The sequence below is a fragment of the Pelophylax lessonae genome (genome assembly GCF_965119305.1).
Source record: "Pelophylax lessonae genome assembly, chromosome: 5".
Classification (NCBI taxonomy): Eukaryota; Metazoa; Chordata; class Amphibia; order Anura; family Ranidae; genus Pelophylax; species Pelophylax lessonae.
The window spans coordinates 208,688,541-208,715,159 of record NC_138772.1 but is presented as its reverse complement, the minus strand read 5'-3'; the positions used below and the strand labels follow the sequence as shown (position 1 = coordinate 208,715,159).

Genomic DNA, 26,619 nt, shown 5'->3' with positions numbered 1-26,619 from the left:
TTATTCAGAGACACATGAAGAATGGCCAGTGCCAATATTCAAGCATGTGTCCTAAAGGCTGCTTTTATTGTGTTGCCATTTTTACAGATCTTCATGGAAAAAAAGGATGAGTGAAATTATTAGCTGTTGCTTCGGTGAAACAAAGTAAGCAAAAACAGGAGGAAACAGAGCATAATCCCTCACCACATATCTGCAGAACCCTCCACTTGGAGCTTGGCTGCTGTAGTATGCCTATTCTTCAGGTCAGAATTATATCCCTTTAGTCTGTAGGCAGACAAACTTTGGTGCTTAAAGAAACACATCTCTGCTAGGATCACCTGTTTTACACAGAACTTTTTTCTTGTTTTACTAATTGATCAAATCCAGGCTTTTGACCTCTTGATGATCTTGGACTTGCAAATATGTGGCGGCAAGAAAGGTGGGCTTTGAAGCCTAGCCCCTGCACACGAGGTTGTGTTTTGAGAGCATGATCCCTTTACACTCCCAGCACACTGGTGGAACTCTAATCGACAATTCTCAGTCAGTCCCATGTCACCTCCTGGACATTAAAATGGGACTAAGCCCACAGATTTAACTCTTTTCCAAAACTGTTACTGTCAAGACATGTCATAAATGATTCTAGATTGTAAGCTCTAACGAGCAGGGCCCTCTAGTTCCTCCTATTTTGAATTGTATTGTAACTGTATTGTCTTCCCTCACATTGTAAAGTGCTGCGCAAACTATTGGCGCTATATAAATCCTGTATAATAATAATAATAATAATAACTTTTACAGCTGCTTGTGCTCTCAACAAAACTGTCAATGTGCAGCACCATGGCAACTACAGATCAAACTGAGGCTAAGATGGCAGCTTCCTTGAATGTAAAGGCTAGGAGGGCTAATTTCTGCTTTAAAGCCCACTGAAAGGGCCACTGGGAGGTGGCAATAGGGATTAAGATTGCCTCAATGTATTAGGAAGCTTATGTGAGATAAATGTATTCCTACTGATGAAGTATGGTTGATATCTATATAGGGAAAGCGGCTTCTTTACCTATATCCACTTGCCTGCTGTGCTTAATAGCAACTATTGTCCTAGCTATATTTTAATTATTTAAAAAAATACTTACTTAATTTTCCCTGGGCCTTGTCCATATCCTTTTGCTTCAAGTTTTCTATAGAAGTTTCTTAACTTGGCTTCAAAATCTCTTCTGTATGGGGAAGGAGCCCTTGCACTAGCACGTTGAAGCCCTAGGGAGAATTAAATATGGCAATATACCATTAGAACTTATAATGTTGTCACAATGTTTACAGCAGTATTTATACAAAAGGTATTGCCACACTTTCCCAAAATAAGCATAGAAGTTACACAATAGTATATCTAGATGGCTTTAAAAAATGAAAATTACAGACTAACTGAGAATGTGTGGTAAAAATGAAAAACAGGGGGTTAGGGTATAGTTGGAGAGAGAATGCAAGGGCAGGGACATCCATGCAGAAAAGTATGGGCTATGCTTAAAAAGTTTAGTTTGCTTTAGATATAATCAATGATGGTAAAACTGTAAAGTTTTTTTTTTGCTATGCTTTGTTACAATATGGAGAATTTCCTTTTTACTTCCTGTCTTAAAGGCACAACAGAAAAACAGAGTGAGCCTCTCCAAAGTAAAGCTGCCCATACACAGAGCAAATTTTGGCTAGTTCCTGGTGAGCCAGCTAAAATTCGAACCTGGTGGCACCATCCCCATCTAGCCTTCAACCTCAAAACCAAAATAGCTGGGCAGAAAATGTTTAGCCAAACACCAGCTGACAATGCAACCACTGTTCGGGTATTCTAACAGCTGTGAGTGCTGATACAATAGTCGGCAAGAAAATCGAAAGATTTCTCTCATTCAACACACAAGAGTGAATGGCCAGCTTAATGGGAAATCTTCTCTTAGACAGCTGTGAATGTCGGTATAACCTCGCGCTTATGGTATTGTGCAAAACAAATAAATAAATAATTGGAAAAGTGTCTGTGCAATCACAAGCTGCTTGCTGCAAATTAAAGTGCTAGTGCTCTTTAAAATAATGTGAACCCAATGTTGCAGCGCTGCTTAAAATAAGTAAAAATAGTGAAATAAATATGTAAACTTGTGCCTATGTGCAAACAATAACTAAGGTAGTTTTGAACAAAGTAACAAGAGAGCGGATAATGGAGTAAGGGAAGAGAAGGGAATGATGGGAACTCGGGGAAGCTTCAAGGACCACCATTAAGGATCTCACCAACTGTATTACGGATTCCAGGGTGTCAGAGAATACTGTGATTATACTGCAAGACATCATTACATGCTTTAAACCGAGCGTATTGTGGTAAGTAGAAAACCACAGGGGTATCATCCCCATCCATGCACATAGGAAGCACAGGAGCACTTTATCTGCACTTTGATGGACTTTATATGGACTATATGATTTAATATGAATTTTATATTTTTTGCATGAATTTGAAGTATTTATTATATGATCTTGCGAGATTTGCACGGTATACTTTGCACATGTTTGAACATAGGCACAAGTTTACATATTTATTTCACTATTTTTACTTATTTTAAGCAGCGCTGCAACATTGGGTTCACATTCTCTTAGACAGCTGTCACCAGATATGTTTGTCCTCATTGAAGGATTTTTCTGTTTCAGTGACAACTCAAAATGTTATCCCTTGTTTCATTTCTAGTGACAATAGTCACCAGGGCATACAGAGAGAGAGTGAACCTCCACTAAAGGACCCACTCTGCAATAAAAACCTAACCTAAGCTTATAAGGTTAATCACAGAATTGTAGTCATGTTCTTATTTGATTGGGGATTCCTGAAGGAACAGACAGTGATGTGGAGGAGGTGGGAAGCATCCATTTGCTAGGACAACTGGGCGCTTTCCTTTCTCCTCCATGTCACTGACTGCCTGTCAGGTGCTTGATTGGATGGGGATCTGGAGAATTTGGGGGTCAAGTTAACTTCTGAAACCCATTGAACCATTTTTTGCACTGTGGCAGGGTACATTACCCTACCGAAAGAGGCTACTGCCATCAGGGAATATTGTTTCCATGAAGTGGTGTACTTGGTGATTGGCAACAATGTTTAAGTAGGGTGTATGTGTTAAAGTAACATACACATGAATGTCGGGACCCAAGGTTTCCCAGCAAAACATTGCCCAAAAACATTACACTGTTTCCACTGCTTCTTCACATACTGCATCCTGGTGCCATCTTTTACCCAGGTAAACAATGCACACCCACCTGGTCTTCCACATGATGTAAAAAAAGAAAATGTAATTCATTAGACCTCGCTATGTTCTTCCATTGCTCTGTGGCATAGTTCTGATGCCAATGTGCCATTGTAAGCACATTCGGGTGTGGACATGGGTCAGCATGGGCACCCTGACCGATCTGCGGCTACACAGCCCCATACACAACAAACTGCGATGCCCATTTTTTCTGCATTTACCATATTGACTTCAGGGACAACATGTTTACTTGCTGCCTAATATGTTCCACAGACTTTAAGATGCCACCGTAATGACATAATCAATGTTATCTACCTAACCTGTCAGTGGTCAAAACGTTATCACTGATCGGTGTCTATGTACTTTATATATATATATATATATATATATATATATATATATATATATATATATATATATATTGTCAAAAGTATTGGGATGCCTGCCTTTACATGCACATGAAATTTAATGGCATCCCAGTCTTAGTCTGTAGGGTTCAATATTGAGTTGGCCCACCCTTTGCAGCTATAACAGCTTCAACTTTTTTGGGAAGGCTGTTTCCAGTACCCTTGTACCTGCACAAGGTTTAGAAATGTGTCTATGGGAATGTTTGACCATTCTTCCAAAAGCGCATTTTTGAGGTCAGGCACTGATGTTGGGCGAGAAGGCCTAGCTTGCAGTCTCTGCTATAATTCATCCCAAAGGTGTTCTATCAGGTTGAGGTCAGGATTCTGTCCAGGCCAGTCATGTTCCTCCACCCCAAACTCGCTCGTCCACGTCTTTATGGACCTTGCTTTGTGCACTGTTCCAAATCATTTGGTGGAGGGGGGGATTATGGTGCGGGGTTGATTTTCAGGGGTTGGGCTTGGTCACTTTATTCTAGTAAAGGGAACTCTTAAGGCGTCAGCATACCAAGACATTTTGGTCAATTTAATGCTTCCAACTATGTGGGAACATCAGTGCCTGACCTCACAAATGTGCTTCTGGAAGAATGGTCAAACATTCTCATAGACACGCTCCTAAACCTTGTGGACAGCTTTCCCAGAAGAGTTGAAGCTGGTATAGCTGCAAAGGGTGGGACAACCCAATATTAAACCCTACGGACAAAGATTGGGATGCCATTAAAGGTCATCTGCGTGTAAAGGCAGGCTTCATGCTTTCATCTGCTGAACAGCTTTATGGAGATGCTAATTTCATTTTCCAGCAGAATTTGACACCTGCCCACACTGCCAAAAGTACCATTACCTGGTTTAATGATCACAGTATCACTGTGAGCAAACTCACCTGACCTAAACCCCATAGAGAATCTGTGGGGTATGGTCAAGAGGAAGATGGGAAGTCACCAAACCCAACAATGAAGATGAGCTGAAAGTCACTATCAAAGAAACCTGGACTTCCATACCACCTCAGCAGTGCCACAGGCAGATCGCCTCCATGCCATGCCGCATTGATGCAGTAATTCATGCAAAAGGAGCCCTGACCAAGTATTGAGTGCATACTATACTGTAAATGGACATACTTTTCAGTAAGCCAACATATCTGTATTAAAAATCTTTTTTTTTATTAGTCTTATGTAATATTCTAATTTTCTGAGATTCTGAATTTTGGGTTTTCACTAGCTGTAAGCCATAATCATCAAAATTAAAAGAAAGACATGCTTGAAATATATCACTGTGTGTAATGCATCTATATAAATGTATGAGTTTCACTTTTTGATTTGAATTACTGAAATAAATGACCTTTTCGATGATATTCTAATTTTATGAGATGCACCTGTATATATTTTAAGATGTACACCTGCTCTGACATTGATTGTGTCACGCTGAAGTGAATCTTAAGTAAAAGATTGATTCATCCAATCCTATCACAGCTGTTATTAAAAAAAAAAGGGCTCACCAACCCCCCAAAAACATAGGGGTACCACAGTGTTCTAGCTGTTTCCTCTTCAACTCATGTTTCCTCTCTCCACAGTGAAGTACTGGATTTATTGAATCTTGCAGAGGCTCTGACTGGCTCTTCACTTACAATAAGTCTTTAACAGATAAGGCAATTGCTGGGAAATTTTGCTAAGATTCTGAGTGACCACACTCCAAAACAGAGGTAAGTATTTGGCCAAAAGTAAATATTTGGCTTTAGGTATACTTTTAATGTTAATAGTTTTTATTAACAGCCAAATTCCAAAAATGTTGTGAGGCTGTGAAAAATTTACAAAAAAGCAGAATGCAATGATTTGCAAATTTTATAAACCCATATTTTATTCACAATAAAAAATAGAAAACATATCAAATGTTTAACCAATAAAACTTTACCATTTTATGAAAAAAAAATTAGGTAATTTTGAAATTGATGGCAGCAACATGTCTCAAAAAAGTTGGGACAAGGCAATGTTTACCACATTGCAGCATCCCCTCTTCTTTTAACAACACTCTGTAAATGTTCATTTTTAGAATGCACAACATATTTTCAATTGGTGAAAGGTCTGGACTGCAGGCAGGCCAGTTAAGCACCAGGCCCTTCTACTACCAAACCGTGCTGTTGTCAAAGATGTCATAGATGCAGTATAAAATTTAGCATTGTCCTGATGAAATATGCATGGTCCTCCCTGAAAAAGACATTGTCTGGATGGGAGCATATGCAGCTCTAAAACCTGGATATATCTTTCAGCATTAATGATGCCTTTCCAGATGTGCAGGCAGCCCATTCCATAAGCACTAATGCACACCCATACCATCAGATATGCAGGCTTTTGAAATGAGCACTGATAACAAGCTGGAAGGTCCCTCTCGTCATTAGTCTAGAGAACGTGGCACCCATGGTTGCCAAAAAGAATGTCAAATTAGAATTAACCTGACCACAAAACAGTTTTCCACTTTGCAGGAGACCATTTATGGATAATGTTCACATATGGATTCTTCTTTGCATGATAAATCTTTACCTTACTTTTTTTGGATGGCATGGCCAACTGTGTTCAATGATTTTTGGAAATATTCCTGAGCCTATGCAGTGATGTCCAGAATCATGCCTGTTTTTAATGCCACCTAGGTGCCTGAAGATTATAGGCATCCAACTAAGTTTCGGCCATGTCCCTTGAACACAGAGATTTCTCCAGATTCTTGGAATCTTTTGATGATATTTTATACTGTAGATGATTATATATTTAAAGTCTTTGCATTTTTAAGTTGAGGAACTTTATTCTGAAAGTGTTCAACAATTTTTAGAAGCAGCTTTGCACAGATTGGTGAACCTCAGCCCAACTTTACTTCGGAGACACTTTGACTCTCTAAGATGCCCTTTTACCCAATTACCTGATTAGCTGCAAAATATTATTACAGCTCTTCCTTGGTATTACCACTTTCTTTGCCAGCTTTTTGTGTCCTTGTCCTAACTTTTTTGAGACGTGTTGCTGCCATCAATTTCAAAATGACCTTATTTTTTTTCTTAAAATGGCACATTTTCTCAGTTTAAACATTCAAAATTTTCTGTTTATGGATTCATGAGATTTAAATATCATTGCATTGTGTTTTTATGTAGATTTTATGTAGCATCTCAACTTTTTTGAAATTGGGATTGCAATAAAATATTATTATTTATGCAGTAATGTTGAACATATACTGTAAATACTGTAAATTGTTTGAGCTGTCCATAAAAACAAGTAATTGGTTGGCACTTTGCAACCCTGTATATTAGGGTGAGAAGATGCCAACAGGGACACCTATGGCTCGAATTTCAGATGGTTTATCAGGAACAAGTGGAAATTAGAAATTTGCTCCGTGTAGTGCCAGCTTTACTTTGGAGGGATTTCCGCTCATTTTCTGCTGTGCCTCCAAGACAAGAAGTAAAGGAATATCCCCCCAGATATCAAAAAAAGAGTTGACAGGAGTTTTACCAACGCCTAGTCTATCTAAAACTAACTTAATGCATTATAAATTAACAGGGGGAATACCTGACATATACTAAACAGTAAATGGGCACATCAAGTGAAATATTTTTTTTTCACCTGGCAGATTTATTGCTAAATGATGAGATTACCCCCATTTCAATTTAAACGTTACCTGGAGAGTTCTGAGGGGAGGAGCCCGGAGAACAGCGAGGGGAAAAGCTGTATCCCGGGTGGAAGGCTGCCTGTAGTGGGATGTATGACATGATATCTTCTTCAAAAAGGCTGCAAAAAATTAATAAAGCAGAAATTTAATTTTCAGTCATGCATATAAATATAAAACGTTTTTCTTTCATTTAATCAGAAACAAAATGAAAATTGCACATGAATATTTCATATTTCCATTTCAATCAGGTGGAGCTCCATTTGATGTGTTTACTTTCCTATTCTTACTTGCTTTACTGGATAAATTCAGTTTGCACAAAACTCAAAAGTTCAAGCTCAAATGTACACATACTAACTGAAAAAGTCAGAGTAGTTCTGTAAAGACGTTCAATGAAACAATAATAAAACAGCTTCTGCTCTGCTCCCTCTTTAGAAAACACTTAATGCTCTATGGCACCAGTGTAGTGTATATTTGTAAAATAAAGGTTTACATAGATAGCAAAAGCAGATAGAAAACATCAGTTTTAAACATTTATATTAAATGATAGACTAAAACGTACTCACGCCTTTAAATATTCTTCTTAAAGCGGTAGTAAAGCCTGCTTTGTGATTTTTACCTGCAGGTAAGCCTATAATAAGGCTTACCTGTAGGAAAAAATTAATATCTTCTAAATGTGTACCGATTAGGAGATAGTCACCCTGCATGTAGCCAGTGACATCACTGGCGCATGCACTCTGAAGGTCTGGCATACCTTGCCGGAAATTCAAAGCTGCAGGCCGGAAACCAAGGGCTCACCCGCGCACGCGCGGGAGTGACTTCATGGTGGCTCCAGGCAATCACACAGCCGAAGCACATGAACCCGGAAGAAAGACTGGGGGAAGATGTCAGCCTTCTCAGCAGTGACAGTACGCCACGGAAGGACTTTGTTCTAAGGTAAGTATTCGATATTGTGCTAGTAAACGATGCATACTAGCACGTTTTACAATTGCTTTACATGTGTTTTCTTTTTTTTAACAGCAGTGGTTTACATAAAATTAGGTATAAAGCAGCATATTTGTTATATAGAGCATACACACTGGGGCACATAACTTTATCGAACACTGGGGATTGTACAACCACTTTACAAACACTTTGAGGCACCCTCTTCCTGCTTGCAATTTGACTACAAGTGATAGGTGGGTACCTTAAAGTAAACTCGTCAGTAAACATGGATGCTGTCATTTTTGACCCCTTTTTGAAAATGCAAGCTACTTTGCTGCTATATTGTCTGACCGGATTTATTACTTTCTGATGTACTGACATGGAACAAGTATGCAGATCAGGAAAGTCAGAGAAGAGTCAAAATGACTTATTAGCATACTTTTTTCCCTATAGAGGGACTTACAGTGGCTAACCAAGAGGGTTAGAATGACAGCCATGTTTCCTCTAACACTGGAATGTCTTAAGCCCCGTACACACGATAAGAAATTTGGAAGGGAAATTTCGTCCGACGACCGATCTGCTGATTTTCGGATTGTTAGTATGGTGCTTTCGACAGCCGACTCCGACTCCGACTTTTCGGCTGAAAAAATCCTGATGCGCAGGCTATAAAATTTTTATTGTCCGTAATACAACGTCCGATTTTCGTCTCATTAGTACAGATTTCGACGGAAAAAAATCTTAAGTGCAAGACTAGGCACGCTCAGAACCGAAAGAACACATACAAAGCAATCCAACACATGACATCACTTCTGAAGTAGAATTCTGTGGTACGGGAAAATTCATATGAAAAAAAAGCTCTTCACGTTCCACATCAGACTAGCATGCCACAAAAAACGGACGACCGGTCGGCGGAAATTCGTAGCGTGTGTACGGGGCTTAAAGCTGACCATACATGGTTACGTTTCTTTAATTCAGCCAGTGGGCTGAATCAGAAACTGAACGAATTCCCCCCCATTCACACATTCGAGGTTGATAGGGGAATCTTCCCCACTGTGCTAGTGTATGCTCACAGCAGGGATCAGCTTTTATATGACAGGGCAGTTGAACAGAAGTCAATCAGTAGATCGACTTCTGTTCAACCAAAGTGGGCACACATGTATCGAAAATTTGTCTAGTCCCTTCCAAACTGTCCGAGTTTCCATCCATGTTTGGCCAGCTTTAGATTGTAGTCATTCAGGGACCTCATTTAACCTGCTATCTACTTAAAACACAAATATCACCTGTTTATTGCTTAGTCTTTGACATTTACAGCTTTCAATCAATGCAGGTAGAAGAAGTGATGTGGCTATATTTAGGTGATGCAACCAAAGAATGATCCAAGGCTGCTGAAGATAACAATGGGCTTTAAATATATTACATACATATTGCAGTGCAGAAATTCTGGTCTTTTAGTAATGTTTACGTTTCCATTTGCATTTTTTGCAGTATGCCAACGGGCAGCTTATTCAAAAAGAATGTGCCTAAAATTGCGCATGGCCCTTTGTTTCTAACATAGTGCACTATCATTCCTTCCCATGCTTTTCAGCGTCTTACAACGGTTTATTTATAAGTCACTGGTATTAAAAAATACTTTTACATTTCAATCTATAGCCACTATGGTTTTTTAAAACTTTCAAAAAAAGGTGGCTTCCTTGCAAAATGGCAATTTAAAGGTGTCAATTATACTATTGTTATACAGAATGTCACCAGAAGTCTCATATCTAGCTTGTGTTATTGTATCCCTACTTTTTCTATAAGTCTGAACAAAGATTCAATTTTAGGCATCCCTTTCAAAACGGGTTTCATTTCTGGTATGATACTTTCTAAGGTTTTTCTACAACTTATGGGATGCAGATCCTCTGTTGGGTGGTTATAATTAGGACACATTTTCATATTCAGAATGAAAAAGGACACAAAACAAACAACAGTTTATGGATTAATATGTTTTGGACATTGGAACACATTAAAGCTCAAATGCGCAAAAATACATCTAGCTTGTTTGCACGCATTTAGGTGCTTCAAACTATTTTTCTCTGCTCAAAAGTTCTTCTCTTAAATGTACTTTTGATTTTTTTTTTCAGTCTGTAAACACTCCTCTTCTAATATGCTTGTAAACGTAGATGTGTGTGTGGACACATAGGGTAACTTAGATTAGCCTTTATAGGCTGAATAAAAAAAAAAAAAAAGACAAACGCCCCTAAAAGCAACATTTTTTAAGCCCAGTGTGCACGAGGCCTAAAACTGCGACTAAGTCATTCTCCAATGTATATAGTGGGGAAAATAATTATTTGATCCCCTGCAGGTTTTGTAAGTTTGCCCACTTACAAAGAAAAGAAGGGTCTATAATTTTTACCATAGGTGTATTTTAAATGACAGAGACAGAATATCAACCATAAATCCCGAAAAAAACCCCACATCATACAAATGGTAAAAATTGAATTGCAATTCAGTGAGTAAAATAAGTATTTGATCCCTTACCAACCAACAATAACTCTGGCTCCCACAGACTGGCTATAGTATGTGCTCATGTGGTACAACAGATTAGTCCTGTCAATTTAAAAAGGTGCTCCTACTGACAACTCCTTATGTGTATAAAAGACACTGGTCCACAGAATTTTTCTTCCATTCAAACCTCATCATCATGGGCAAGACCAAAGAGCTGTCAAAGGACATCAGGGACAAGAAAGTAGACCTGCACAAGGCTGGAATTGGCTACAAGACCAACAGCAAGAAGCTTGGTGAGCAGGAGACTGCTGGAGCGATTATTCACAAATGGAAGAAATATAAAATAACCATCAATAGTCCTCGGTCTAGAGCTCCATACAACATTTTGCCTCAAGGGGTAATATAATCATGAGAAAAGTAAAGGATGAGCCCAAAACTACACGGGAGGAACTTGTGAATGATCTCAAGGCAGTTGGGACCACAATCACCAAACAAACCATTGGTAGCACAATACGCCGCCATGGATTGAAATCCTGTAGCGCCCGCAAGGTCCCCCTCTTTAACTGCTTGCCGACTGCTCACAGCATATTTACTGCGGCAGTCAGCCCCTCACAGGCAGAGCGACGTAGGGGGGTACAGCGTCGCACAACCGCGCAATTGTCCGTTAAAGTCACGCAGTGCTGAATCGCAAAATACCGCCTGGTCAGGAAGGGGGTAAAATCTTCTGGGGCTTAAGTGGTTAAAGAGGAACTGCAGTCTGCTCACATAATTTGTAATAAAAACATATTTGCCATTCTGAAGCTTCCCTCCAACCACTGTGCATATTATTTTATATATACTGTGATTCCGTACTACAAATATGCTGTGGAAATCTCCCTTCACTAAGTCTGCCTGCAGCTATTTTAACTGTGGGTAGCTGAAGCTGCCGCCTGTCCACTTCCTGGATTCACACAGACACACAGCGGCACACAGACACATATATACAGACACACCTACACACACATACTGTATATATACAGACAGACAGACACACTCACACCACTGTTTACCTGCACATTCCTCCTCATTGATCTCTGCAGTCTCCTGTTATCTCCACCCTTATCCAGCCCCCTTCAGCTTTGCAGCTCTCATTGACTTTCCTTTGACTCGCCCCTCCTCCCTTGCTGGCAAACTCTCACAAGAGTGAGAGAGAGAGCTGTGCATGATGTCATTAGCCTAGGCTTTTTACCAGACAAGAAAGAGGAAGTGGGCTGTATAAGGTATTTACTGGCAGAAAAAAAATGTTTTACTATCCAAAGTTAAAACAACAAGGGCAGAGGATTTAATAGATAGAAAGATGAAAAAATGCCTGAAGGTCCGCTTTAAAGGTCCGCCACGTGTACAGGCCAATGAAATTTGCCAATGAACATCTAAATTATTCAGAGAAGGATTAAGACAATGTGCTGGGATCAGATGAGACCAAAATTGAGCCCTTTGGTGTTAACTCAACTTGCCGTGTTTGGAGGAAAATAAAATGCTGGCTATGACCCTAAGAACACCATCACTACAGTGAAACACGGAGGTGGAAACATTAGGCTTTGGGGCTGTTTCCCTGCTAAAAATACAGGCTGGCTTTGCCGCATTGAGGGGCCAATGAACGGGGTCATGTATTGTAAAATATTGCAAACTATTTTCCCTCAGCCAAAACACTGAAGATGGGTCATGGATAGGTCTTCCAGCATGGCAAGAGTGGCCTAGCCAGTCTTTTGACCTTAATCCTATAAAAATTATGGAGGGAGCTGAAACTTTGAGCTGCCATGCGACAGCCAAGAAACCTTCAAGATCTGTAAAGAAGAGTGGACCAAAATCCCTCCTGAGATGTGTGGAAACCTGATAACCAAACTACAAGAAAAGTCTTACCTCTGTGCTGGCAAACAAGGGTTTCTCCACCAAGTACCAAGTCATGTTTAGCTTGGGGATCAAATACCTATTTTACTCACTGAAATTAAACTCATTTTATAACATTGGTATTGTGTGTTTTTTCTGGATTTTTTGGTTGATATTCTGTCTATCATTTAAAATACACCTATGAGAAAAATTATAGACCATTCATTTCTTTGTAACTGGGCAAAGTTACAAAATCTGCAGGGGATCAAATAATTATTTTCTCCACTGTATAACCTGTATAGGATTGTTTTTCTCAACAAAGGAGTTACAATTCATTAAGATGGCACTAAACAACATATTTATTCTCCTAAAATAATCTATACACATCCACTACTTAAAGCGGAGTTCCACCCATTTTTAATAAATTGGATTACATAGATGTATGTAATCCCCTTTAAAACAACTTTTACCAGTGGAAAGTTTTTTTTTCTTTTTTTTTTTGTTGCTAGTAAATACCTTTTTTCTGCTTTATTTATCCTCTTCTCACTTCCGGGTCCGGTCGGCGATTACGTTATTCGGCAATTTGCCGTGTGTACTGGGATGTATATCAGGGCATGAAATCTTGCATTATTACACAGGAGATGAGCTGCACTGCGTGCTCTGCCCCGCCTCCTCCCCGGCTCCTCTCAGTGAGCTGTAAGTATGTATTGTATTGAGGCCGTGCTCCGCCCCGCCTCCTCTCAGTGAGCTCAGTGAGGATATAATGTTTTCAGTCCACGCTCACTGAGAGGAGGCGGGGCCGAGCACGGCCTCAATACAATACATACATACAGCTCACTGAGAGGAGGCGGGGCGGAGGCGGGGCAGAGCACGCAGTACAGCTCATCTCCTGTGTAATAATGTGAGGTTTCATGGCCTGATATACATCCCAGCACACACTGCGAATCGCCGAATGACGTAATCCTTGACCGGACCCAGAAGTGAGAAGAGGATAAAGAAAGCAGAAAATAAGGTATTTACTAGCAACAAAAAAAAAAAACTTTCCATTGGTAAAAGTCGTTTTAAAGGGGATTACATAGATCTAAAGTCACTAAAATGGGTGGAACTCCACTTTAATGTCCCTGTAATCTATTTTCATGAAATAATTTAATACTGTGTTTTTCTGCCACCTTGTAACATTGTTTGCCCAAACGCCCCCTGTTCCCTCCCTTACTTCTGTTTGTTTGGAACTAGCACTGCACGTTAGATGCGGTCAAGTGCACTGTTCTTTGAACACTACAAATCCATTATCCCTAGTACCTAGTCTATTTTGGAAGTGAGCAAGAGAGGGTGGCCCTGTTCCTACATACAGTAGGACCATGGAGAATGAGCGTAGCTGCCCTCTAAAAGGCAGTTGGATCACAGAAGAAAAAAAGGAATTTGAAGATTTGGAGGAGGCTGAGCGCAATAGTAGGTACTTTTCGTTTTAAGTTAAAACTACATACTTGAACTGAATATTTTTTTTTTTAGCTAGAGTTTAACTTTAATATCTCTCTAATCTTCCCTCTGTACAGTGGATACAATGTTCTGCCACAAATACATCATAGTGCTTAACTGGAACATGACCAATGCCAAACAGAGACTCACAGTTGAGAAATGCTACTGATTATGATATCAGTGTTTACATGGCTCCCTGTTAAACAATCCAGCTTCTATTCATTTCAAATGATTCCTGTTAACTTCAAAGCCTTGGGAGAACCTAGATAACACTTCACAGCAACTCAGAACGGATTCTGTGAGAATGTTACATTTCCTGATTAAACATGTTTTCCAAATTACTGAACACTTCAGCCTTCATTCTCAAGTCTCCAATTAAACAGAAATGATGTCATACACACCTGCAGCTTGCAATATAAGATGAAGCCTGAAGTGATTTCATATATTTTAGAAAATGTTATAGATGAAATCAGGGGTAGAACAAAGCATAAGTACATTTCAGGATCTCTTAGTGCCGGAGGTGATTTACATCTGATACATGATATTTTATAATGGGGGTTATTGTAGAAGAAACAGCAATAACCTTTCCGTCAAATAGGTTTCATACGTAATTTCATACCTAATTTCATACGTTACCCAGACATTAAATACCCACCAAACTGTTCCTGTGATTGCTATGGGTTAGGATGCCAGTGGGGCTACTTATGGGCAACGGGTGGACAGAAGAATATTTTTAAATTGGACTCAAATAGTCTTTTGCTTGGCCTGACATTTTTAACAAATAGCAGTTTCAGTGCAAAGAATTTCTTGTACTGAGAACTGGATTTTTACCTAACATATAACATTTGGATAATGTCCATGGGCATACTGCTATAATAAAACAATTGCCTTAATGCTGAATTGCAGGAAAAGAGCGCATTGTTGGGACTCTGCTAAGTAAAGATAAATCACCTCCAATGATAGATGTACAACGTGTGGGTGGTGTTGCTTTTGTTAAAGTTCTTACTTCATTCATCCCGAAAAGTAGGCACCACACACTTTCATTAGTGGCGGTAGCACAGTGATGAAAGTGGGTCACTCACTCTACGCCTCATCCATTCTTAAAATGTCCTGTATTCACATTGTTTTGTGATGGCACTATATTCTGTGAAAAGCATTCAAGGCTTTTTTTGAATGGTCCATTAAATAAGAAAAAGTTGCTACTACCCTGGAATGTGAGAAAATATTTTATATTTGCTATCGGATGCAGGATGAGCAGTCACACAGCCGCAAGCACAATTAGTAGAAGAAGACGATCCGCAACTCCATACATGCTCTTAAAAATCTTCAAATTTCTTGGTACTCCATAAAAAACAGTGGTAGTGCAGCAGATGTTAACATGTTTCAGCCATGTTGGCCTTGTTCACAAATGCATGAACATCTGCTGAACTACAAGTGTCTTCTACGGAGTACCAATAAACTGAAATATATTTAACAGCATGTATGGTGTTGCGGATTGTCTTCTTCTATTATTTTTTGAATGGACAATGCAGAGCGAGCAACCCACTATCATCACTGTACTATTCCCAGAGGTGTATGTTTCAGCACTGTAAATTCAGTGCTTACAGCACTCTTTGAGATGAATAAAAGTAGGAGTTTTAACTAATGCAGCACCACCCACACATGTTACATTTATAATTAGAGTTGATCTATTTTTACATATAAAGAATATCCCTCCCACCAAAATTAGTGGACTACTAAAATAAATATAATTTTAGTTATTGCACATATGCAGATGAGCTGTACAATCTACTCGGTGGTTACAGAAGGCCAGCTGTCCTTTGCACCAGTAAGATGGTAAATATTTCCACATCTTCTTAAAGTGGAATTTTATGCTTAAGACATCATTGGACTCCATGTGCTGGTAAGTACCGGCTTGTTAAAAGTCAGCATCTATACTATTTCGATCTGCTGACTTTTAATTTTTAAGAAACAAGAGAAGTTTCTCCTTCAAGTAGAATTCCAGGCTTATACCTAACTACTCTTAAAACGTTTCCCTCCCCCCTTCTAACACCTATGCTAACTAACCTGTGTAACAAAGCTGTACTGCATGTACTTACCTATTTTTGGGCAGCTCCATATCCATCCACCCTCCCCAAACCATGGGCTCCTTTCAGGTATAGGCGCTTGTGGGGGGTGGGGCAATGGGAAGAACTTTAATTTTGGGCTGAAAATTCACTGTAAGCCACTAATCCTAATTTAGTAAAGCAACCTTGCTGTCTATCTATGATTACTCAAACATCTAGTTTGCCTTTTGAACATATGGGTGACCTTGGGACCGGCAATGGTTACAAAGGCCATATAATATAATATTTGATGCAATTAAAGGCATCAGGGAAGGTGAAGTTAACTATGAGTTTTGCAATTTGCTTACTGATGCACACTGCATTTATTCACTGCACCTGAACTTGTAAAGTACCTTAAAAGAATAACTAAATCAGCATCACAAGACAATTTTTCAAGTCCATGAGTGCCCTCTGTTCTAATGTAATGAATCTTCTCCCTGTAATGCAAAAGAAAGATTGACTTTTACCCGCTGATCTGTTTGAGGGATTTCCATACAAAGGTACAGCTGTACTTTAAATATAAAAGATCCAGACCCAAAAAGATTGCGTATGACAAAAGGTGTTGTAGTCCATGCACTATGTATACTGACAGGTGTTCATGATGTTTATGGATAATACAAATGCTCTGTGTGTGTATGTGTAGTTACATTTAAGGTCCAAAGAAACAAATACCTGAGCGCATGGTTTCTTGCTAAACTGGGTTGACGTTCTTGTAGCATTTCAAATATGTTTGGCTGTCGCAGAAAGGCAACAATCTTATCATTATAAGCTGAAATGAGTAAAAATAGAGTAATTAAAGTATATGGCAACCATTTATTTTAAAATGGAAATATAAGACAAAACTTGTATGTGTATGTATATATAATATGCAATACTGTATATATATTCAGGTATTTTTGCATTCAGCTTTCTTTGAAGTTAGAATTGGTAAAACATACAGTATGCCCACAGTGAGTAATTTAAAGGGTAAGGAAACTTTTGTATAACGTGTGCTTACTCTTTTGCCTCCATCTCTCTAAGAAATGCACACCCTACCTTCCCAACTCACTACACTAAGAAAATGGATTGGCTCCTATCTATCTGACAGCTCCATAAAAATCTAGGGGACCAACTTGTGCATGCATCCACATCAGATTAACAAGCAGCTGGATTAAGGTAAACAATATTGCGTCTATTGGAGTGTGATCTATGTAAGTATAGTGAATTTGAAGGCAACACCTGCTTTGGAGGGGGGGGGGGGACAAAATTATGAAATCTTACTGAATATACCTGACTATGATTAGATGCAATAACCCCAACTCACTTATCAAAATATTCCTAAAAAGATCTAGACTAGCTTACCTAAAGGTACTGTTTCCTGTGGATGTTGGCTTCTGATCGCCGATACCAAGCTATTTCCCGGCCTAGCTAGCAGAGCAGCCCCTCTGTTTCTGGACACTTCTGAAGCCTGTCAAAAGAGGTATAACAATTACACCAAAAAGTATATTTAAATATGCAGGAAAATAGTGATTTCTACCGTTGCTTTGTTTTCTTGATATTACTAGTATGACAGTTGCAATTTGTGTTAAATTATTTATAAATGGATACCACCCAGAACTAAATGGGCTTCATTTATTAACTTTGTAGAGAAGGTGACCTTAAGGTTCCTTGCACACTAATTTACTTTTGATGTGTTTTTTTGGGTAAAAAGCAGAAGAAAAATGCTTGACAAATGTATCTTTAAAGCCTACTGAACTGTTCACATCAATGCACTGTGTGTTTTTAAAAGTCCTGCAGGCTGCATCTTTGGTGTGCATCTCCCATCTCCAAAAACACATCAGAAGCACGTAAAAAAACGCCTGCGGTGCTTTTTTCATGCATTATTTGAGTTAGATGTTACATGTCCAAGTTTCACAGGTGCATGATTGGAGTCAGAAGTCGAGAAAACACAGCAAAAACACATAAAAAATGCATCAAAACACATGCGTTTTTACCATGTTTTTTCAATGGAGCAGTGTAAATGTAGCCCTAAAATGATTTTGAAACAGAATTCTTTAAATGGGACATTTTTATCAATGGGCTGGAAAGTAAACACAGCCCACTACTCTACACCTCCACACAGAGACACATGTATTGCAGAACAAGGAATATCAAGTCAAAAATGGTAAAACAAATTGCAGGAGGCCTTTAGGCCAGTGGTCTCCGAACTGTGGCCCAGGGGCCGTATGCAGCCCTTTGCTTGCTTTTATCTGGCCCTTGGGGCACTATTTCATCTACTAACACCAATGATGGGGGACAATTCCTCCCAATGACTCCAACGATGGGGCACAATTTCTATCAATGACACCATTGATGGGGCACAGTTCCACCCAATTACACCAACAATAGGGTCCAATGACACTATTGATAGGGCACATTCCCTTCCAATGACACCAACAATGGGCCAAGTATACATGGAGGTCATAATAATAAAAGGTCAAATATGACACAATTATGATAAGATATGAGTCTCTAAGGTTAGGAAAAATAAGTATATAATCCGTACTTTTAATAAACCAGTAGTCCACTAGAGATAAGGTGTTTAAGAGCATGACAAATTTAATGGGAATGCGTTGTGGTACTACAGTCAATAAAACTATAACATCATAGTACAGAATGTAACGGAATGAGAAAAAAAAAGGGAAAAGGAAGGAAAAAGAAAGGAAGGGGAGGCAATCTACACTTGAGAGGGCCCCGGACTATCTGCCACGAAAATATCAAAATCAGAGGAAAACCGGTAGTCCAGCCATATGGTCCACATAATGGTGGCCCTTTGTTTAGAAAGTTTGGAGACCCCCGCTTTAGGCCATTCTTGTGACTTGCCCTGTTTGCCTTTTTTGGCACAGCTTCCATAGTACAGGTCCTCTTTAAAGTACTTGTTGCCTGGCTGCCATGTAGACTCTCTGACTTCAATACTGACTTCAAATCACAGGCTCAGGACAAGTTCTCTGACTTTTCTCTGACTCTCCCAAACCAAATACTTATTCCAGGGTAGTGCGTGCCTAATAAACTACAGAAACCAGTATATCCCCGTAAGTAGCCAGGCAGCTAGGATATTTAAAAGAGGTTCAGCAATACTAACCTGGTGTTAGCTCCACAACAGCTTTACTTTAATATAATCTTTAAACCAATGAGGCCTGTTCAGTGATACTAATGTCTCGTTTTTTGTTTAAAAATAATAAACATGCCATAATTATCTGCTCTGTGCAGTGGTTTTGCACAGAGCAGCCCAGATCCTCCTCTTCTCATGTCCCTCACCAGCGCTCCTGGCCCCTTCCTCCTGCTGAGCGCCCCCCACAGCAAGCAGCTTGCTATGGGGGGCGCTCAAGCTGAGCTGCTGCTCTGTGTGTTCATCCAGACATGCACCTGCAGCTTGGCCCCGTCCCCTCTCTCCTCCTATTGGCTCACTAACTTTTATTGACAGCAGCGGGAGCCAATGGTGTCTCAGCCAATCAGGAGGAAGAGTCCCGGACAGTGGAGTCTCTCGTGCAACATCGCTGTATCGACCTGGGGCTCAGGTAAATATTAGGGGGGCAGAGGGGGGCTGCTGCATACAGAAAGATTTTTTTTTAGAATGCATTAGGGTAAAAAAAAAACGTCTGCCTTTAAACCACTTTAAGTGTAAATGATATCAGTGATATGTAAAGTTCAGTAACCCACAGGAACAAAATTTCATTTTATTTAGACAGGTCAGTGTATGAAATAAAGTCTGATAAATGATCACGCTCTTCACATTACTCTTTGCTTATCAAGCAACATTCCGTGCATATTCCATATCTGTGGGTGTATTCACTATAAACTGCAAACATACAGTAGCTAGAAAACATAGGATGTCTATTTAAAGAAAGATATTTTTTCAATGACAAGAAAGGATACAATGAATACAGCTGCTTTCAATTAAAAAATATGTGCTTCAGTAATGTTCTCTAGTTCTCCCTGCAAAGTCTCACAAATATCTGTTGAGCATACCACTGAAGTCCACCTAATTCAGCCTCCTTTGATTTTGTGTCAATGATGCTGCACTGCTTATGTATCCAGAGCAGATTTGCCACTCTCATGTAGGCTGTGTCTGTTGCACAGTGGGATGAGATGATGTTGCATTATCTCTGCTGATTCACAAGACTGTACCTGGTCAATCAGCACCTGTCCACATCTTGTCCACTGTGAGCTCCTTGGAGGAGGATCATGTGAAGCACAAATAAAGGGGGATTTGGCTCAGCCTGGAAAGGTAAAGGAAGTTCTTTGTTTACTTTATGAGGCTTGTGCATCATATAGTAACTGGATTTGGTACATAGGCGTGCGCAGGGGGTGTGCTGGATGTGCCTGGGCACACCCTAGTCACATTGTGCGGCGCAGATTCTCCCTGCTGTTTGGTGATGATATTTCACCAAAGCCCCTCAACAGGGCTCCCCAAAAACTTTGTAAAAATCAAAAAAATATTATAGTAAAAAAAAAAAAAAAATAATAAAAAAAAAATGTCTTTGATGTCTTTGAAAACGCCCACTGGGAGGGGCGAAACGTGCCGACGTACTTCCAGTCTTCTCAGTAACATCATACGTCACTTCCGGTAAGGTGGAACGCATACGGAAGTGCGGTGGAACACACGCCATTAGTAACTGCACAGACTGCAGCAGCAGCGTGCCTGAACGGCTTCCTGAACACCTTGGAAGTTGAGGAGCCATTGAAAATTTTGAGAAATGTGAGCGTATTAGGATTTTTTTAACTACTATAAAAATTCTTGGAACGTATTACACTATCTGGGGCATTTTCTGTCTTTCCAGGGATATCTTAAAGAGGACCTCTACCTGGAACCGCTTACCAGTACCAAGCTCTATTGACCCCTATGCTGTACAGTTTAGGGGTCCACGCCTTCTGGTAAGTGGATTCACGGTTTTGGGAGGAGTGAATACGGGATCCACGATCCACAATTCACAAAGAACTCACTTGGATGATTTTGATTTTTTGAGCACCAGTCATGTTTTTCACTGGACATTTACTGGAGTTTATTTATATCCACTTATAAACAGCATTGGGAGTGTATATTTTTACTTATTGTTTTGGTAAACTGCTATATAATTATTATTGGAGCACATTTATATTCACTTATAATTATTATTATTGGAGCACATTTTCCACTTATTTATTGGCACTGGGAAGATACAATCAATTTGTTCACCATTGCTCAATAGTGTCTGTACTTAAGAGAAGTAAGACATATTATTTGGATTTTCACTTTAATATTTTCTTGCACTGTCTTCAGCGCTGTGTTTCTTTTTGTAAAATAATAAAAATAAAAAACTACTGACATCATCCACTGCCCTACTGACACTTGACTAGGGATGATCGAACTTTTTAAAAGTTCGGTTCGACCAGAACACCCGAACTTCCCGAAAGTTCGGCCCGGATTTCAGAACCCCATTGAAATCAATGGGACCCGAACTTCGGTAATCAAAAAACACCATTTTGAAGCCCTAAAACCCAATAAATGCCCCTAAAAAGTGCCTAGGGTTCTGGGTCATGCTCCAGGGACTATTAATCACACAAAAAAAGTTCTTAAAAATTGTCGTTTTTGATAGAGAGCCAATTATTGAAAAAATTATTGAAAAAAAAATTTAGATTTCTTTGGATTTAGTGTCTGGGGGGTCTAAAAAGTGTACCTGTGAAGTTTCAGCTCTGTAGAATTGCAGTAGAGCAGGCATAGGGGTCCGCTATTTTCACACCCGGCCGTTTTTGTTGAAGGCGTTTATTGGGCTTTTTTGTGGACGTCTTTGGAGGCAGGCATGACATCTGAACTTCTGTGTAGGAGCATATATACACACACACACATATATGTATATATACACATACACACATATAGGTGTGAAAGTAGCCGAACCCTATGCCTGCGCTAATGAAATTATTTGCAGGCATAGGGCTCCGCTCCTATCACACCTATATGTGTGCATGTGTATAAATACATATATGTGTGTGTGTATATATACCCCTACACAGAAGTTCAGATGTTATGCCTGCCTCCAAAGACGCCCAAAAAATGCCCAAAAAAACGCCTGCAACAAAAACGCCCAGGTGTGTTGTTGCAGGCGTTTTTTTGGGCATTTTTTGGGCGTCTTTGGAGGCAGGCATAACATCTGAACTTCTGTATAGGGGTATATATACACACACACTTATATGTATATGTACACATACACACATATAGGTGTGATAGGAGCAGAGCCCTATGCCTGCAAATAATTTCATAAGCGCAGGCATAGGGTTCTGCTACTTTCACACCTATATGTGTATATATACATATATGTGTGTGTGTATATATACCCCTATACAGAAGTTCAGATATTATGCCTGCCCCCAAAGACGCCCAAAAAATGCCCAAAAAAACGACTGCAACAAAAACGCCCAGGTGTGTTGCAGGCGTTTTTTTGGGCATTTTTTAGGCGTCTTTGGAGGCAGGCATAACATCTGAACTTATGTATAGGGGTATATATATATACACACACACATATATGTATTTATACACATACACACATATAGGTGTGATAGGAGTGGAGCCCTATGCCTGCAAATAATTTCATTAGCGCAGGCATAGGGTTCTGCTACTTTCACACCTATATATGTGTATGTGTATATGTACATATATGTGTGTGTGTGTGTATATATACCCCTACACAGAAGTTCAGATGTCATGCCTGCCTCCAAGGACTTCCACAAAAAAGCCCAATAAACGCCTGCAACAAAAACGGCCAGGTGTGAAAGTAGCGGAGCCACTACCCTGCTCTACTGCAATTCTAATACAAATGATCTTTTTTCTATGGTGGTCACCTGGACATGGAAGGGTTTGGTCACCCTGCCATAGCAGTCAGAGTCAGTTCACCCTACACTACACTACGGTCACCCTGACACTTAACACTTTCCCTACAGAAACTAGATTTTTGAATCTAACTATAGTGGAAAATAGTACCCTAACTACACTAGATATCCCTTTCCTCACACTAATAATTGCTAAATGACACTTTTGAAGCAGGAGTAACAGAACTGCTTCCACTCTCTTCCACAGCCCTGTATTACAATGCTAGAGATTTGGCGGGGCTATCTTATATACTGGGGGGCGTATTCACTACTGTTTGGCCTCTGGACCCCCTAGTCACTCCAATCACATCCCTAGCATCCTCCTGCCACCTCAATTGGCTTTTACTGATGGTCCTGGTCCAATCACGGGCTATTAAAACCCAGTTCCTGTCCCATTGCATTTTGGTCGGTTCTGGTTGCTGAATTCCGAACTTTTTCAGCAAAAAGTTCGGAATTCGGCCAAATTTCGAACAGTCAATGTTCGGGTCGAACCGATGGTCGACCCAAACCGTTCGATCATCCCTACACCTGACTACATCATCACTGACAAAACATGTTGTGTGGGACTGGGACGTGTGACATCATCGCGCTGATGATACTCTGCTTTGTGCTTCTTTTATTAATAAAATTCAAATGTTTCAAAGGTACTACACTATGAGCTATTTCTCTGTTTCTGGGGCCTTGTTTGGGTGCTTATACTTGGATACTTGAGTATATGGAGATAATATTATTGCAACACAGATTGGAGTATCGGTCTGAGTAAGGAGACTGGCTAAGTCCGCTGTGGGATGTTTTTATGCTCCATTACAATTAGCTGGAGGGTAAGAGGCAGTGTAGTTTGTGTCTGCTGGTGGTGATCTTCACTGTCTGCCTAATCAACTGATCTCTCCACAAGTGCTATATTTAAGGAAGGATGTGATTCGCGTTAGCGCTACACCTTCTTTTAATTTATGTTTAGATAAAGATTTCTCTGACAGGTAATGATTTTTTTTATCCAGTACATCTAATTGCCATGAATAATCACCACATTGTGCTTTGTACGACAATGTGATCCAAAGAGCTAAGTATTTAATTGCCCGGTGTACCAACCATAAATACGAGAGACTTTATTATTAGAGCAGATAGGAGATCGTTTATCTGTTGTTATAGTTTTAATTTCTACTGTCATGAACTAAGATACAAAGTTAAGCCTGAGAAATTTGAAAATAAAGAGAATTCCTCAAAATTTTTAAAATCACCATCCATTGCCTAAATATTCTTTCCCAAAATGAGTAAACTTTGATTGAGAGTTTAAAGCGGAGTTCCGGGCACAAAAACAATATTTTTTTTTTGTGCCCCTCCGCTAGGAATGCCTCACCTGAAAAGGAATTGGATAGTTATTTTTTTTTTTTTTTTTTTTACTTACCTTGCAATTGAAGATCGAAGATACTCACCTCAGAGTACTTCCTCCCTCGGAGCCGTGGCTCACCCCGTCACTTCCTGCCTCGCTATGATTCCTGGGAGCTGAACGTCACAGCTCCCAGGAATCAATGCGCCGCACCAGCCCCGCTCGTCATTTCCGGGCGACGCCGCATTCCCCTGCTAAACAGCTTCTGGGCATGCCCAGAAGCTGTTTAGGAATGCGGCGCCGCGCCGGAAGTGACGAGAGGGGCCGGTGCGGCGCATTCTGGGACAAAAAGACGCGGAAGAAGACACAGAAGAGGACCGCGCCGGCTTCAGCTGCCCACAAGAGAGATGGAAACGCTGTGGAAGAAATTTTCTAAGTAAGTATTTCTTCTAAAAGGTAAGTGCGAACCGGGACAGATCAGAGGCTAGCCATTGTGGAATGTGCTAGCCCTGACTGTCCCGGGGGTATGTTTAATAAAAAATTACATCTGTGCCCGGAACTCCGCTTTAAATGCATAGCAGCACATGCAGATCTCAGGTTGCACTCTTGAATGGAGTTGTGAAGGTAAAAAAATGAATTATGAATATGTGCTGCTTTGTAGTCTGTCTCATAGGCACAGTTACAGTTACACTGTTTGACTGCAGTATAGCTGACTGGTAAAGTATTCGGCTATGGGAATTGTCTACTAAATTTGTACCTTTTCACTTAGCTTAATATAGCTTTAGGGCCAGTTCACACCACATGCAGTCCAGTGCGTGTTGTTTTTTCTGCATGAAAAAAACGCATGGAAAGAAGGCTATAGAAGGCTATATAGTTTCCAATGGCATAGTTCACACCAGTGCTTGCCCCTCCAGTGCGTTCCAGTTCCAGAAAAACAAAGTAGAACATGCTGCCCGGCGGACATCGGGTCCGCCGGGCACACGCGCGAGGGGGTCCGTGACCGAGCGGGAGCGGGAACGCACATCCGGCGGCGCGCGCTCGCTCCCCAGAGCCTCACAGGCTAGTAACGTACCGATACGTCACTTTGCCTGTGAGGGGCTGACCGCCGCAGTATATGTACTTGCGGCGGTTGGCAAGTGGTTAAAAAAAAATGAGTGCTGTCAACTCAAAATTAATTGGGCACATTAACACACTACAACACAAACTAGGAATGGGGCATTCAAAATTGCTTCTTTATATTTCTGTTAAAAAAAATCTAGATGATGGAAGTTCAAAATGAACACCGATCCATAAGGTTAATAGAAAATGTACTATGTTAATAAATTACCTGTTTATATATGATATCTAATTTTACCATTAAAGGTTTATTTTTTTAGAAAGAAGTTATCATACCTCCCCAGCACTATAACTTCTAAGTCGCTGAAGATGCTGTCTGTGTGTCAGATGATTTGGAAGGCGACCATTTTGAAGAGGGATTCGTGGATCAATGAATGTTGTTGCTCGACTATTATGATCTACAAAAAAAGACTGGCAAAAATAGATAACATCAATGCTACTTTCAGTATATGCTTTTGTTCCATCTGCCACAATTGTATCTTAGGTTACATTAATAGTGTTCCTGATCCTTTCATGCCCACAGTCTGTAGTGTTTTTTTTTTAATGAATATCTTGACTTACCTTTCCTTGTTGGTCAGTTTTAATCTCCCAACCACGCGGAAGCTCAAGCCTTGTGTCAGCAAACATATTAATAAAGTTCACCAGGTCCCTATTGTGCTGATAGCGTTCAAAATTCCTGGCGTCCCTGCGGATTTTCAGAACCATGTGCTTCAAGCAGGTGCTGTTAGTGAAGACTCTGTAGGCACTCTAATAGTGGGACAAATATGGAAATAGCAAGTCATTAAAGGAAAACTTTATCAACCTAAATTATTCACAGATTCTGCCAAAGTCACTACAGCTGCAAATAAAAAAAAAAACATGTGCCCTCCCATGCTCACCCCAGATTATCAAATAATCATGGTTTACTTTTAGTGAAAATAAGTAAACAACAAGAACAAAGCTACAATGCCCATTCTTGCATGTCAATGGCTTTACGTTGTGACTAGAGCTAAATAAAATTAAGAATTTTCGTTTTTCGGAAATTTCAGCAAAACACAGAAGATTTCAGTGAAATCTCACCAGACTTGCAAAGTGCATTAATGATAGCAGGGAAGGTGAAAATGAAATGATTAACATTTTTTCAGCATGCAATGGGCTTTAAATGGCTCTTGAAGGTTATGGAAACTCATCAGGGCTGTTCTCTGCTT

The 26,619-nt window shown here is 39.9% G+C and overlaps 1 protein-coding gene across 3 annotated transcripts in view; it reads right to left on the bottom strand.

Annotated features, from left to right (window-relative positions):
* HECW1 (HECT, C2 and WW domain containing E3 ubiquitin protein ligase 1) overlaps positions 1–26,619 on the bottom strand; it is a 504,763-nt gene that overhangs the window by 45,911 nt on the left and 432,233 nt on the right. For all 3 annotated transcript variants that reach the window (XM_082259512.1, XM_082259513.1, XM_082259514.1), the window contains 7 exons: positions 25,994–26,179; positions 25,709–25,843; positions 17,470–17,575; positions 16,801–16,897; positions 16,482–16,565; positions 7,286–7,395; positions 1,107–1,227 (listed from right to left, as the gene is read on the bottom strand). In XM_082259512.1, coding sequence (XP_082115638.1) covers positions 1,107–1,227; positions 7,286–7,395; positions 16,482–16,565; positions 16,801–16,897; positions 17,470–17,575; positions 25,709–25,843; positions 25,994–26,179 — 839 coding nt within the window. The remainder of the gene's footprint in view (positions 1–1,106; positions 1,228–7,285; positions 7,396–16,481; positions 16,566–16,800; positions 16,898–17,469; positions 17,576–25,708; positions 25,844–25,993; positions 26,180–26,619) is intronic.